Genomic DNA, 14,889 nt, shown 5'->3' with positions numbered 1-14,889 from the left:
TGCTCCCTGTGCTGATTAAGACTCAGCTTTGTGAGCTCCAGTTCAGCACCAATGAGTTCTTGAATTTCTGACTTGGTTTCTGTATACAGCGTGTTACCTCCTTGTCTCGTAGAAGGCGACTTGTCGGGATTTGCCTTTGAGAAGACACTTGTGGGTTTGTGTGCTTAACTCTGTTACTCTATTTTGAGTGATGAGAAGTGAAGCGTTTGTTTATGTGATGCTTAAATCACCACAGACTCTGCTGGCCTGTCTGCAGACAGTGTCGTTGTCTTCGGGCATCCTCCTTGTCTCCCCTCTACCTTTTCTTACCTGGGCACTCGTGGAGTTTCTCAAGTGTATTGGCTGCCACTGGCCTTGCTTTGCCAGCTGTTCAGTGGTGGATCAGCTTTGAAAAAAAAAAAAAAAAAAAAAAAAAAAAAAAAAATCTAGCAGCAGGAACTGTGCTGTCGCCAAACAGCTGAACGGGAGTGATGCCAGCAGCAGCAGCTTGTGTTTCAATGCTCCACTATTGCTCATTAGCTGCAGGAGGATTAGAGCATGGCGGAAGGTGCCCGGACAAAGGAGAAGAGAAAGGAGGTGGAGGAAATGCAGACCAAGAGAGACATCCTGGAAGGAAGTTAAAATAAAAACAAAAAATTAGTGTCACTGACACATCTGCAGCCGTGTGAGGCATGAGCCTAAAAGAAATGCTCTGTTTTAGGCTGTGAATAATTTGGCTGAAGTACACAACAGTTTCCAGGCCCCAATGCTTGGACAACATTCACTTTTATAAAAACATAAATACCGGAGTTGTAAAGGTACACACAGCAATCTAAATATTTTTGTGTCTGAAGAATTAGTTTTGCAGAGTTTATTTGAACAAACTGCAAACTAATGAATAGACACAGTGTTTTGCTTTTGATCTATGCTAGGTAAATTTGGGGGTTTTAATTACTATTGTGGCTAAGATTCTTCAGCAAATAATGAGTATGGAAATGTTTAAGCTGTTAGTGCTATTTCATTTTTTCAGAAGACGTGTTTCACATGTAAATTATCTTTGGATTTTTTGGGTATAATTTCAAGTCACATGTATATTAAAGATCTTTAATCTGTTTATTAATTCCTGGAATAAAAAGTTTGCTCCAGGGTTCATGAATATTTATAACTCTATAATGAAAATGGAATACTATCAGAAGAAAAATGTTTACCTCCCACTGCTTATGATACAGATATAGGTTAAGGTTCTGCTTTTTGTGACAGCACGGTATATTTTTGTGGATAGCTGGGATAGAATTACGGCTTCAATAATTAATGAGCTGAACCGCGGTCTTCCTGGCACTCGGCGGCACGGGGTCAGGGAGAGTTCCCCAGGTGATGGCTGCTTTGCTTCATTGCAAAGAAGGCTGCAGCTCAGGTCTCAGTTTATCGTCCCCCTTTTTTGGCAGGAAGGGAGGGAAAATGAACTCACCTGAAGACTCACTTTCTGGATCTATGAGCTCTCTTGTCTAACATAAGATTGTCTAAAGATGAAAATCATTAAAAAATACCTTGTTTCATAGAACAAGAAGGTGGTGAGATGCAGCTGATGCTGCTTCAGTCTTGCCACTGTCTAAGTTTGTGAATATAGACCATTTCTTTCACTTACCAGGTTTGATTTTACTCTTGCTGTGATCTGTTACAAAGGTAGTGGCCTCCTATTGTAAAACCTGATAACATAACTATAGTGGTTTATATATATATATATAGCTATAACATAGCTATAATGTGTTGTCACATACTTTTTTTTTTTTTAATTTAGAATTTTTGTTTATGGTTTGATTTCGTTTGGACTTTCTTGAACAAACAGATCTGCTCCATCACAGTAGTAAGTCTGAAGATGGATTTGTATATCAGCAGCTGAGCTGTCCTTCTTATTTCAAGCTGTTCTCTGCACAGTGGTGTGGATAAGACATTCTGGATTTCAGACCTTGTGTGTGTTTTCCAAAATTCCGTTGGTTTTTACTATCACAGGTCTGATATCCACAAAGCTTAAACTTACTTTAATATAAAAAGAGAAACAAGGAATTACTGGAAATATTTTGTGTCTGGAAGAGCTGCATTGAATAACCACCCTCTGGATTTTTTTAATAATCTTCATTAGAAGGCTGCTGCTACACACTGATGAAACTTTAAGAAAATTTAGAGAGACTGGTAGCTTCCAAACTGATGCTTTAAGGATGTTGTAGCTGTAAGGAAGAGTTTTTGGCATGATGCTGCTGAGTCCAGTCAGCGAGAACCATTTTATAATAAGACCCAAAACCAAGTCCACAGTAATGACGCTGTCTCTGGTTCCTTTGGTTAGATCTTCTGGTTTGAATATTTCAATTTAATAGTGTGGTAGTTGACCTTATTCTGGCAGTAACTATGCTGTGTGTAGGTAGTCCTGTCCTTAACATCTAGATAATTGTCCTCCTGACTGTCTTGAAAACCTCAAAACATTTTTGGCTGTTTTTATGCTGTAACCACAAGAGACATGTTTGGTTTCAAGTACAATACAGCCATAAATATGCACATTAACTTAAATTATTAGCTAATATGGTATATGAAAAATAGGCAAGAAGTACTACTAGCTCCTGCTTCTGAAAAAGGAAAATTTAATGAGTTCAACAACTTCACTATGTAATTTCATACTGCCAGCTCTTTTTTCTTCCCTTTGCGTACGCCAACTTAGGATGCCTTACTAAAAGCTGAGATTCTGTGAATCTACAAACCTAGTGATTGAAGCAGTTTAAATACTGCAAGAGCAGAAGCAAAACTGTAAGAGTTGGTAGGGCTGAAGTAAGAGTTTAGAAACCTAGGCTAGCCTCATAAAACTCAGCAAAATGTGTATAAATCTTTCCTAAATGAACCTTCTTGCAGCTCTCTGTATGTTCAGTGTGTCCCCAGTCTACCTGGTGTAGTGTAGTAGTAATATAATGAAGAGGGTGAATACTGATGGCTGAAACTTGTTTCCATTGGTCTAAATTTGGGTAGGAATGGAGTCACTTAGGGAAAACTAAAGGCAGTGAGGTAAGCTTAACTTAAGTCTTTTTTTGATGTCCTGTATATGTTTACTGTTATGTTAAATGTGTTTCAACAATCTTATTTCACTCATGAGCTAAAACTTTTCCACTTGCATGCTCACTTAAGCAGCACCTTGCCTTGGCCTGTTTATGCGCATGATTACTGGTGCCGAGAGAGAATAGTTGCTTTCACACTGAAAGCTGAACGAGACATTTGGTACTGCTTGGTCAGAGTGTCTGTATAGTGAAGAATTGGGAATTCGAAATTAATGGGTTTGGACATTGATCAAGATATGAGAATTACTAGCAAAGTTTGTAAAACCACAACCGTAATACTTGTCCTGGCATTAACAGAAACATCAGCATGCATGCATGTAAAGCACAGGGTGGGGAAATAACACACTAAATGGGGCACTCGAGTGCCTAGAGATCAGTGTTACTCATTTAAAATTCACAAATTCAGAAATCTGAGGCTGCAATGTTTTCTTTTTCTGTGAATCAAAACCAATGTGCACTGATAGTAGTTGGGCTTGTAATACCATATATCAGTGAAGAAGAGATGTAGTTGTGAGTGTAGGGAAAAACCTTTGTGTATACCGGATCCCCATCACTTGCAGAGTGATGAACGTTGATTCATCATTTTAGAAATAATATGCTGCTTTTAAGGCCTTGGTTATTGTCACTACCAAAGTTTCTCTGATGTATATTTCCCTCCAAGTAAGGTAAGAATGTTTCTTTTTCTTTCCTTTTTTCCTCTTCGCTGCCTTTGTCACAGGATGCCTTTTCCATTTTTATTCTGCAGTTTGCCATGTGGGTGGATGCTGTTATATTTGTCTTCAGCTTGGAAGATGAAATTAGCTTCCAGACTGTTTACCACTACTACAGCCGTATGGCTAACTATCGTAACACTAGCGAAATTCCAATGGTACTAGTGGGAACCCAGGGTAAGTGCAGTCTTGATTTACAAGTGTATTTCTGTGACCATATAGACTGTTACAAGCTGGCAAAGCTATGTCCTGTCTTTACCCCTCTCTTGCATCAGCACTGCCACTCATCTGATGATGAGAGCTTGTGGATAAACTGCCAGTTAATCAGCAGGGTGGTGTTCTGTCATCTGGGCTTCCTTGGCTGGCTTGCTGGAGGGCCGTGGCATTGCAAGGGCTGGTTGAGATGGGAGACAAATGTCCACGCAGCACCCTTGGGAGAGTGTAGGACTTTAGCAATGATGACTTAGAAGAATATTTGAAAAAATATTTTCAGTGCTTGCCAGTCGTGGTGGTTTTCTTGATCAGCGGGGAGATGCTAATGTTCAATTTCGGCAGGTGAATCAGTTGGGTAAGGAAGTTCTGAAGTGAGATCGGTTTCCTTTAGCTTGGCAGTCTAGAAGTGATCAATACCTTGGCATTCCTAGGAGGCAGATGGATTGGGGATCAAAAACCTTCAACATTGTTTTAAGAAACAGAATTGAACTGTGCCCTTGTGCAATCTCTTAGGTATACCATTCTTCAAACCAAATGGAAATGGAGCTTTAAGGCTCCTGAAACAACCCCCCACAATTCTGTTTTTCCAAAATGCCTTCTGGAGCAGCAGCTAGCCGCGGCTATCCTATGGGCAAATGTGTCAAGGGAAAGGTACCAGCAACATTTCAGTTTCTTCTGTATCTGAGCTGTGTTTTGGATATTCCCTGCCTTGTTTTGCCAGTGCATCACACTAATGTTTCGGCAGTTTCCCATACTGCGGTTGGTTTGCTGAATGGAGTAGACACACAACGAGTTGAGGCTGCTCTGCACCTAGCCATGTAGGTGTCCATCCTGTGATAATTCTTACCAAAAATGAGGAGTTCCTGCCTAGGTGCCGGACTTCAGACTTCTTACTTTACAGAGCTGCTGTTTTGGAAGCATAGTTCAGACATTTTTGTGAGTTCCTTCATACTGAAGCATTGCTCTCAATATATTGTCAGGTTACTGTGCTGTGTTAGAGGGAGAAAACAAGTGTTGGGAGTTGCTCTTGTAATTTGATTTTGGGCATATTCCCTTTTAGTGTATGCCACTGGTTTTGGTGATGTTGAAGCTTTTCATTGCTTTTTCAGTATTCTTTTGTCAGCCTTGTGGTCAGAGAGTGATTTGCTTTCCCCTGCCTGACGGCCTGCAGAGCTGTGCCATCAGTACTGCCACGTGAAGGCAGGGGAAGTATAGGCAGCACGGAAGGAGGAATTGCAACTGGGCTTTAGGCGGAAACAGATGATAAAAAACGAGAAGGGAAGTAGGTACACAAAAAGTCCTAGGACAGCAGAAACTACAGCCAAAAAGCAGAAATGAACCGCTTTGAAGGGCCACGCTGTCAACTTAAAACTGGAGTTGAAAAAGGAGAGGGGGAAACGTTTTTCTGAAGGTGCTTCCCTTTCTGCACTTCTGGCACTTTAGGGTATCATTTTCTATCTCATTCCAATTGTCACCAGAAAGGAATTTTGTTTTTCAAAGTTCATTTTCTGTTGCAGCAGATGCAAAGGGGGCTTTTTAAAAATGTGGCTGAAGATGGAAGTACTGCTAATTCTGGGAGTAAGCATCAGGAAAAAATACAGCCTTTTAACTACGTTGACTGCCAAACTGTGAAGTGAAATGAAATATGTGAAACATAAAAATACATCTGTTAAAAATATATTTGAAATATACCTGTGTGACATCCAGCTTGTTGGTTTTGACTGGTGTTCTTGAAATGAGCTGTGAAATGAAATCTCTCCCAGAATGTTAGCAGTTGCCTGATGGTTCCAGATATTCTCCTCTGCCTCACTGTTCTGCGGTGGGCCAGGCTGTAGCACTGAATTTGCTTCAGAAGTCCAACTTTTTGAAGCCGTGGTGTTGCGTATCAATTCCTTTCTGGTTAAATGTTTTCGGCGCCCTCTGCTGATTAAAAAAAATCTTGCCGTTAGCTTTCCAAATAATGGTTCTGTTTTTATTAATTAGAGCTCATGAGAAGGTAAGTGATAATAGCAGTTGAGATGTGGTCATGCCACGCCCAGAACTGAACCTCAAATACAGCACTGCAATAGTCACTGACTTCATGCTCATGTTAAAGTGATGCTTTTTTTCTGAAGAACGAAGATAGTTTTGCCACCACGGAAAGTAGCAGATTTTTAGGACAACTTTCTGAAATCAGTGCCTGTTGCGGTGGCTAAGTGGTAACCGCAGAGTTTTCTAAAATAGATTGTACTGCTGTCTCCCCTTACAACTTCTTTGCCACAGCTAATGGATTACTATGATACGCCTGGGAAAAAAAAAAAAAAAAGATGTTTTTTAAGATTTGTTCATAGTATTATCACTTTACAATAGAGTCAAACAATATAACCTTTGTAGAGTTCTTTGCTACAAGAGTAGCGATAAAGAAACTTCTTCATCAGTTAGCAGGACTTTTTAAATTTTTTTTTTCCCTGGTGTAAAGTTTTTTTCAGCTCCTATGGATAAGGTCTAGAAATTGCAGTTAAAAAGCATGTATGAGAAGTATGTCTTGCAGAGAGATAAAAAGTATTATTATTTGTTTAGAAAATTATTATTTTTCTTGGCTGTGCAGTATGTTTGCACAATGTCTCATGGGTGCCTTTAAATCAAAGTTTGACACTCTGTCATTTGTGAGTTTCCAGGATTCCATCTTGACTGTGACTTGAAAGCCAGGTCAGGAATGTAATCTGTGAAATCTCCATTTCATGTTAAACTGGCGAGTCTCTGTGTCGACTGAGGCGTAGTGTGTGCCACAGAAGCAGGGCTGGGGTTTAGCAGAGTGCTTTGCTTCCAGCCCAGCCTCGCTAGCACACTATTGACTCTCTGTGCCTGAACAAAATGCAGAGAGAACTAGCCTAAAAAATGGGAAGGACCAAAAAAAGCACACATGAGGAACTGAGGGAAGAGCTGGACTCTAGATTTAGCAACATGATCATTGCAGTCCTGTACAGCTTTGTTACTTCTTACCTGCCATTGTGATTTCCCATCCCACCCCACCCCAGTTGTCTTAGTGTTGGCTAGCTTGTTTTTTTTTTCTTTTAAGAAAAGCATTTCGTGTGCAAATCCAGCACTTTCCCTGAGTGTTGCAGTAATACATGGTACCATTTCTCCCCTCATCCCATTATTTCTCTACTGAAAATGTTGTTACAAACATGTCATGTTTTATGCTTCACGCTCTGTAGGTGAAGGTGACTTGTAAGCTAGTGCTGGTATTTGTAGGAGTCCTAAAAAACATTTGACATGTTTATAGTCATCAGCCATTTGTTTTTCTAAGTATGTTTTACATCAGAGCTCATGTTCTTTAATGTGATTATGTCTATTTTGCAGCTAGTGACCTAAATATATTTTTAAGGTAACAAAAAAGTATTTTAGGTTTTTTCCTGGTTTTAGAATGAATCAGTATGCTGGTGATTTTAGCAAAAAAGTATGAAATTGGAGTGATGTGCACCCTGTTGTTTTCTAAAAATTCTAAGTGTCTCATGGTTTGTACTTAAAGTCACTGCTTGGTTACTGATAATTGTAAGATGATGTTTTCAAATTATATTTAAATACATTTTTTTTTTCCCTGCTGTTGCTGTAGATGCTATAAGTTCCAGTAATCCACGTGTCATAGACGATGCCAGAGCGAGGAAGTTATCAAATGATCTCAAGAGGTGCACTTACTACGAAACCTGTGCTACTTACGGACTCAATGTGGAGAGAGTCTTCCAAGATGGTAAAAATTACTTTTTTCATCCAGCATATCACACAGTACTGTAGCTGTTGTTTAAATAACCACCGATGTCTGATAGCCCAGGTACTTGGCCTGTTTTGCAAGTGTTCATTAATGTTTAAAGAAAATGCTCATTTTTAGGTGTTTATTTTGTTATACTGTCTTAAGTGAAGTAGGGGCTTCATTATGCTGAACGTGGCACATCCATGGTGTTTTGTTCTCTACCAGCACCTTTACTCTTAAGCTTCTTAAGCTACTTTAATTAGTCTTCATTTATTTTTCAGGTTTTTTTTGGTGCTTGCTTTATTTTAGCGAAGTTTTCTTTGTTTTGGTTTAGTGCTCGTGGAGACATTGAGGGGCTATTTGTGCAAATGAGTTGAAAATTGTCTTGCACGTTTGAGAAAGTGAGAATAAATTGAAAAAATTGATAGGACTAGGGTAATCATGAGCATTCGTGTAGTGTTAGAAGTTGACAGTCTTGTGTAGGAGTTTAGAAGTAAAGTTGACTGCTTAAGGGTGATTTAAAACATCATTAGCAGCAATGTTCTAGTTTGTCTTGTAAGAGGTATTTGGGATCATTGTGTACAGTCTCAAAAAAAGGAGTAACAAAAGTGCTTTCTGACCATCTGTAACTATTTTGGAACAGTTACCCCTTGGAAGAACTTCTGTGGCTGGAGAAGTGATGCTGAATGTGGTCTTTGCTGTATGAGATGGGCTTTGTGCACCCTCTAGTGGAAATTCAGCCAGGTGTCTTGGGGCTTTGCTGTCTTCTAACCATGGCTGTCTATTGGCTGAACATGTCGGCCCTTCATCACAGCAGATCTTCTGCATGTAAAAACCTTCTTAACTATATTGAAATACTTAGTTCTGGGGTTTTTTTTGTTGCCAGCTTTTTATTGGAAAGACCCACACCGTCTGTGGTTATGTGAGACAGTGTCACATCAGTATGTATCAGAGATGAATACAGAGACAGCTACAGTTTAAAAAAAAAAAAAAGGCAAAACATCCTAATTTTTAAATGGCAGTACTGGCAAGCACTGCACTAGGTTTCATTTAATTCCAAATAAGGGTGTTTTTACCAATCCTGTTGGTAGGATTTCAGAGAAAAGCATTTGAAGCTGTATCTTAGTGCTTTGGTCACTGTTTTTGTTGGAACTAGTTGCAGAAATTACTGTTTTCCCTGCCTAGATTTTCTATTTTGAATATGAGTTTCAAAGAACCATTAGGGTTTTTTGTTAGTACATTTATTTTTGAGCACTAGCTATAGTTAGATTTTTAATTACATATTCCAAGTCGTGGTGTTTGTATAGTCTACCCACCCCACCCCCACCCCCACCCCCCCCAACCACCCTGGGACCTTTTGAGAGAGAAGTCTGTGGACAAAAAGCTAGTGTGATAAACTTCAAGCTTCCAGGAAGCTTATTTGTGTCTCTGCTAAATTTCAGTAGTAAGTAGAAAGAATTGACAAAGATTGTGTGTTTAAGAAATATCAAGGTTTTGTTTTACCTACATGCCATTCAACCAACTATTTAATATTTGCCAACTAGTAGGATTAGGAATGCTTCTGTATAAATGTGTTACAGTTGCCAGACTGGGACCAAATCCAATTCCTGACAATTTTTTCTGTTTATTTCAGCAGAAAACAAAGCAACTTCTTAACCCCATTAAATGAGGGGGTGTGAAAGAACAGTGCAGGTTAGGGAGCACTTGATTAAATGACTTGGTTTGTGCAACTCTAGGATGTTCATGTTCAGTGTATGCTTAACAATGTCTTTTAGTGGCTTCTTCAGGGGGTTCATATAGTCTATATGCAGACCTTTGAAAGGTAAGGGGTACAAGTGCAGAATTTTGAAGAAAACTTCTAAATTGTCTTTCCTCTAGAAAAAGGATGTGAAATGTCATTGTAATGTACGTTAGCAGGCTGACTCACTGGGAGATAGGTGGTATGTTGGGGAGGGCTGTCACTTGGCGCCAGCTAGTGCCGTAGGTGCTGGATGTATTGCCATTGCTTTAATGACTATTAGTACTGTGAAAGATTTTGACAGATGACAGTAACTTTGTGTTTTTCACTTTTTGGGCAAAGAACAGGTTACATCTTTGGTGAAATTGTATTCAGTAGGAAATAAAAGCTAATATGATGAAATGTACGCTAGTTTTACACACACACACACCCCCCTCCCCCCCAGTTTTGTTCCAAATTCATTGTATGATGATAGGCATGGAATATAAAATGTGCACAACCACACCTGATGTGATTTAGGAAAATTCCCCACAGTGGCTTGTGACGTGACATCGTTGGCACGTCAACTGTAGAACAGTTTAGTGCTTTGCGAGTCTGACTGTGTGCAGCCAGCCTGTTACCTTGCTGGCTTCTGCTTAGTATCACATCATCTTGAAGCTGCTGTTAAACTGGAGTGGCTCTTCCTTGTCTTACACTAAAGGAATCGGGCCCGCTCTTCAACAAGGGAGCCAAAGGTCTGCCTGGTTGCATGACTTGGACCCCATACCCATGGTTTAATTTTTTTTTTTTTTTTTTTTTTGTAAATGCAAGTGAATTCTCCCATACAACCCTTGAGGGGCTGCCTGTTTGGTCTACCTCAAGGGACTTTTGAGCCCTGTTTGCTCAAAAGCAAGCAGCACACAGCATTGGTTAATAACTAATCTTTGTGTTCACATCTTCTCCAGAATAAATGGAGCTGATTATCCAACATCAGAAGGCCTAGTCTGACTTTAAAAAACACTTCTTGATATAAGTAGTGTCAATGAACAAGGAAAAGAAGGGATGAGAGGTGGAGAGACAGACTAAATAGAGGTCTTCATCTAGTATGCTCTTAAGCATTTCTTATTATTTTGAGGAAACCCTGAGTCAGTGCCAGCAGCCTTCATAAATTAACTGTGTTTTGCAGCAAACTTGAAAGGGGTGCAGACCAATTATTGCATTCCATTAATAGATGAATGGATTTTTTATTATTTGTAGCTGAGGAAAAATAGTTGTTGACAAGTTAGTAGCTGTATGCAAGACATGGAGCTATTATACCTATCAAGACTGCTTTCAGTGTATTGAACTTGTTTCTAGACTTTGCTCCCAGCTGGATGGGTATCCATTCTTGGGATTTAGATATAGGATTTAATCACTATTTATTATATGCCAGGGTAGGTAACACTTGGTGTTTAGATGCTCCAAGTGTTTGCTTTGGTAGGTCTGTGAGGGTATTTCAGTCTGTTGACCAAGGTCCTACAGCTTTTGCTGGTTTGTAACTTTGATGAACACTTCTTTTACATTTTTAGGATAATGTTGATTGCAATGGGTGGTGGTTGGTTTTTTGAGTTTTTTTTTTTTTTTAATGTAGATATTGTAGCAGAGGCAATAGGCAAGATTGGGTTTGGTTTAGTGATGTTAGCTTTAGTGCTCTCACTTTGCATGCAACGACTCCTATTTTAATCAAAGTCAAACACTATGCAATGGTTTGCATCAGCTGTGATTTACATAATATAGTTTGTGGTCTAAATGCACCCTATTTTTCCTCTTCCTCTTCTGTTTTTCAGGAAGTTTGAATTGCCAGTGAGTTGGTAAATCTGAAACTCTCTAAACTTCCAGTGTCCAAACCCCTGTTTGTTACCAGTCCTAGTTACGGCAGGCCTTTCTTTAACATACCAATTAGTAGTTTTGTTATAAAAGGTGCTGGTTTACAAGCTTTTTCTAAAATCTAGTTTCTTGTTTCTTTTTTCTGCCTCAATGTGATGTAGGCCTACCTTTTGAATGAAGAAAATGGAAATGGCATTGAAGGGTGTTTTACTCACTTCTTCATTGGACACACATTAGAAATTAAATTTCTAATTTTTGCCCCTGCAAGCACCCACTGAACTCTGTTAGTGATCATCTATTACGACTTTTGTCTCTTATAACTTGTCTCCTGTTTTCCCCAGTTAAGGGTAGAATAATTTAACTTGAATGATCGTTATTATGAAAATGGTGCTTTATTCTTTAGTTAAATCCAAATACACTGTTTACAGTGCTTTGTTTGATAACCTCACTATTGCTTCTAACAGAGTAGGGTCATACTTTTGTAACATGAACACTGTTTTACAATAATTCACTTTTGTCTGCAGAAACTTTTTATGAACGCTGATGCGTAATTACTGTACATCTATATATTTTTAGATAACTGTTCTTTAATGCTTTAGGAAGCTGAAAACCATGATTTGTAAACAGCAGTTGTCAGGATGGTGGTTCTTAGTCCTTTGGAATGTGTGCATGATGAATTGCTCATTTTCCTACACCCTAATAATAATTTACAAATTAAACTGTTTCAGTAGCGTGATAGAGCTTGTAATTTCCTAAGTGCAGTAAGTATTCAAGCATACTGTGATGTGACAATCAGATGTTTCGTGGAAAAGTTTGTACTCGAAAGTGAAGCAGGATTTTGAACATTTTAGAGGGCTGTTTTTAACCTTTAGCATTGTCCCACTTGGATCTAATCTCTGATGCTATTTGAAGTCAGAGCTGCATGAGCAGGCCCTGAATTTCAGTCTGAAATAGAAAACAAAATTCCAGGTTCCATGGGATTAGCTTAATAACATGCCCAGTGATGGAAGATAAATTCTTTTTTAGCTTTTGATGTTTGGAATTGGGAATTGCTGGACAGGAGAATTAAGTTTTAAAAATAAGATCAGATGCTAATAAGATCCATTTTACTTTCAGATTTCCCAATTAAGAATTAGGGTTTTTTTTTCCTGCTTATCAGAATGGATTTTATCAATTACATTGGAAATGATTATTTTAATATTTCTTGTCAGCACAGTATTGTAATGACTGTGTACTGCCCCGGGATGCCTTTTTAATGATTTTAGCCTTCTTGAATTAGCTTGATGTACCATTAATGCATAAGAATTGCTTTTATTTTTGTTCATGTTGTATTCATAATTGCATGTCTTCCCCTGCTTTATGTTCAGATTTTATTTGACCCATTTAACTGTGTGCTACGCAGTTCTCTGACGTCACAAAGGAAAAACAAATGTTAAATATTTAGAGGATAAAATTTTGCTGTCGGTGTAGCTTGCGTTACTGGGTGTGAAACAAAAGGGTTTGAATCTAATTTTGATTCAGACTTGGGTCTGTTACTGTAGCTTAGCAGTTTAGTTGTACGCCTGCTAGTGATCAAAGTAGAAAATATTTACATCTTTCAGCATAAACGTTCAATGTGGAGATCCTTTATATTGCTATGACACTACTGTAACTCTGTACATGTATGGCACAATGCTGAAAACCTACTGGTTAGTCATGTTAGTATTATAACTTCAAAATTTCTTAATTTGGGGGACATTAAGCCAATCTTAAGGGCTTGCAGTCTGATCCACTTGTGTAGGTGGTAGGAATACATAGAACTATTTCTTTTTTTTATGTATGAGTATATACATATATATTTTTGTGTTTGTATATATATACACACACAGGTAGGTGTGCGTGTATGTATATGTTACTGATGAACCTTTTTGAAAAGGGGTTTCTGCAATGTCAAAATTTAGAGTTCCCTTGTTAAGTTACCGTTAGACAAATTGGATCCTGTGAAAAAGCATTTGGTGGAAGTTTTCTAATGCAACTTACTTGGATACCATGGATGGCATTGCTGCTGCCATGTCTGTCTTAGGAAAAACACATTAGTTAGGGTTAGGGTTTATTTAGGGTTAGGGTTTGGTTTTTAGTACTCTGGCATGTGTCCTAAACAAGGGAGAGGGTGAAAACTTTAATACCCTATTCTCTTGTGCACACAGTAGGATATATATATCTGTTACATGAGTTGTCAAACACAGCTTTGAGAGGTTTTACCTTGTATGGATGGTTGTAACACACAAATTTTGAAATAAAAATGCCCAAAATGGCGATAAACCTGTGAATATTGAGGCAGGAGTTCCAGGTATATAATGGCAGAAGCCATTGCTGCCTCACAATTTGGACCTTTAGCTCTGGTGCTGTGCTGTTGCTGTTGTTTTATTTGCAAATTAAACTAATATTTTATTATGGAATGTGTCTGTTGTATGTAAACATTTACCAGAAATATTTTATTTCCAAATCCAACTATTATTTGTAATGCTATGTTGAACAACTGTGTCTAAAAGGGGGGACACCTTGAAGTACAAATTCTTCATTAAGGGATGGAAGATGACAAATTAATCCTCGTACAGCCGGATTGCAGGGAGAGGCTGTCACTTGCTATCAGTATTATCTAGTCAGCTTTTATAGATGTATTTTCATTAGGAAATGTTAATCAGTCTAATGGGAAGTAAATAAAGTCTCAGTCCTATTCTGCTGACAGCTGTTTTAGGAAGAGGCAATATTCACCCTTGCACTAGATGTGGCCTGAAGGCTTCTTCAGTTTGGGAGTGTGAGGCTGGGGCCAAGTGCGGTGCAGAGCTGGGGAGCAGGTCCTCTGGCTCCTGGAATTCCTCTGACGTCTGTAAGGCGCGGTGGTGACCTTTCGGAGAGCGCTCACGGCTGTGGCGCGGTGAGGTGCCGCTCTGATTACTCATTACTTAGGCTAGTGAAAGATGGACTGGATCAGCCTGGTAAAAGGCTTTGACACACTCCTCCATGCTGCAGCAATACTGGGAAACAAATCTGTTTGGTTGTTAGGTCTAGATATTTGTATTTTCTTTGTTTTTTTAAGAAGGAGAAATAAAAGGGATGTAATTTTTGTCCTTAGTATTACAGCTTAGCCTGGAGCAACAAACCCTCAGACCCCATTCATTTTAAGCACCAGTTGGTGTGTAAATGAACATAAAATTAACGCTTTAACATTTCAATGTAAGTAAAGCATGGCAGAAACAGGTGGCAGGGGTGGGGGCCGATCCGGGTGTGACAGGTGGATCCGGGCGGCAGCCCACAGCCCCCGGGCCTGCCTTACCGCCCACCTGCCCGCGGGCCATGAAACCCTCCCGCCCGCACCTGCCTCCCCGCCGGAGACGTGAGGGCTTTCCCCGAGTACTTCTCCTCACCGCCAGCCCCTTGCCGCCCGTGGAAGGCCCGTGCCGGAGAGCACAGGTGGCGGCCAGCGTCCTCCAGGCTGAGAATTTGGGGCAGTTAGCTTTGTAATTCGTTAGTGCCACTCGTTAGCTGGCCAGAGGGACTCACCAACAGCTCGGCTGTGTGCGCTGACCTGGTGCC

The 14,889-nt window shown here is 39.5% G+C and overlaps 1 protein-coding gene across 3 annotated transcripts in view; it reads left to right on the top strand.

Moving 5' to 3' along the window:
- Positions 1-14,889, top strand: part of AGAP1 (ArfGAP with GTPase domain, ankyrin repeat and PH domain 1) — a 402,330-nt gene that overhangs the window by 154,539 nt on the left and 232,902 nt on the right. For all 3 annotated transcript variants that reach the window (XM_075710335.1, XM_075710334.1, XM_075710333.1), the window contains exons 5-6: positions 3,823-3,964; positions 7,596-7,730. In XM_075710335.1, the coding sequence (XP_075566450.1) occupies positions 3,823-3,964; positions 7,596-7,730 (277 nt within the window). The remainder of the gene's footprint in view (positions 1-3,822; positions 3,965-7,595; positions 7,731-14,889) is intronic.

This window comes from Pelecanus crispus, chromosome 5 (genome assembly GCF_030463565.1).
Source record: "Pelecanus crispus isolate bPelCri1 chromosome 5, bPelCri1.pri, whole genome shotgun sequence".
Taxonomy (NCBI): domain Eukaryota; kingdom Metazoa; phylum Chordata; class Aves; order Pelecaniformes; family Pelecanidae; genus Pelecanus; species Pelecanus crispus.
This window is presented reverse-complemented; position numbering and strand designations above follow the sequence as displayed.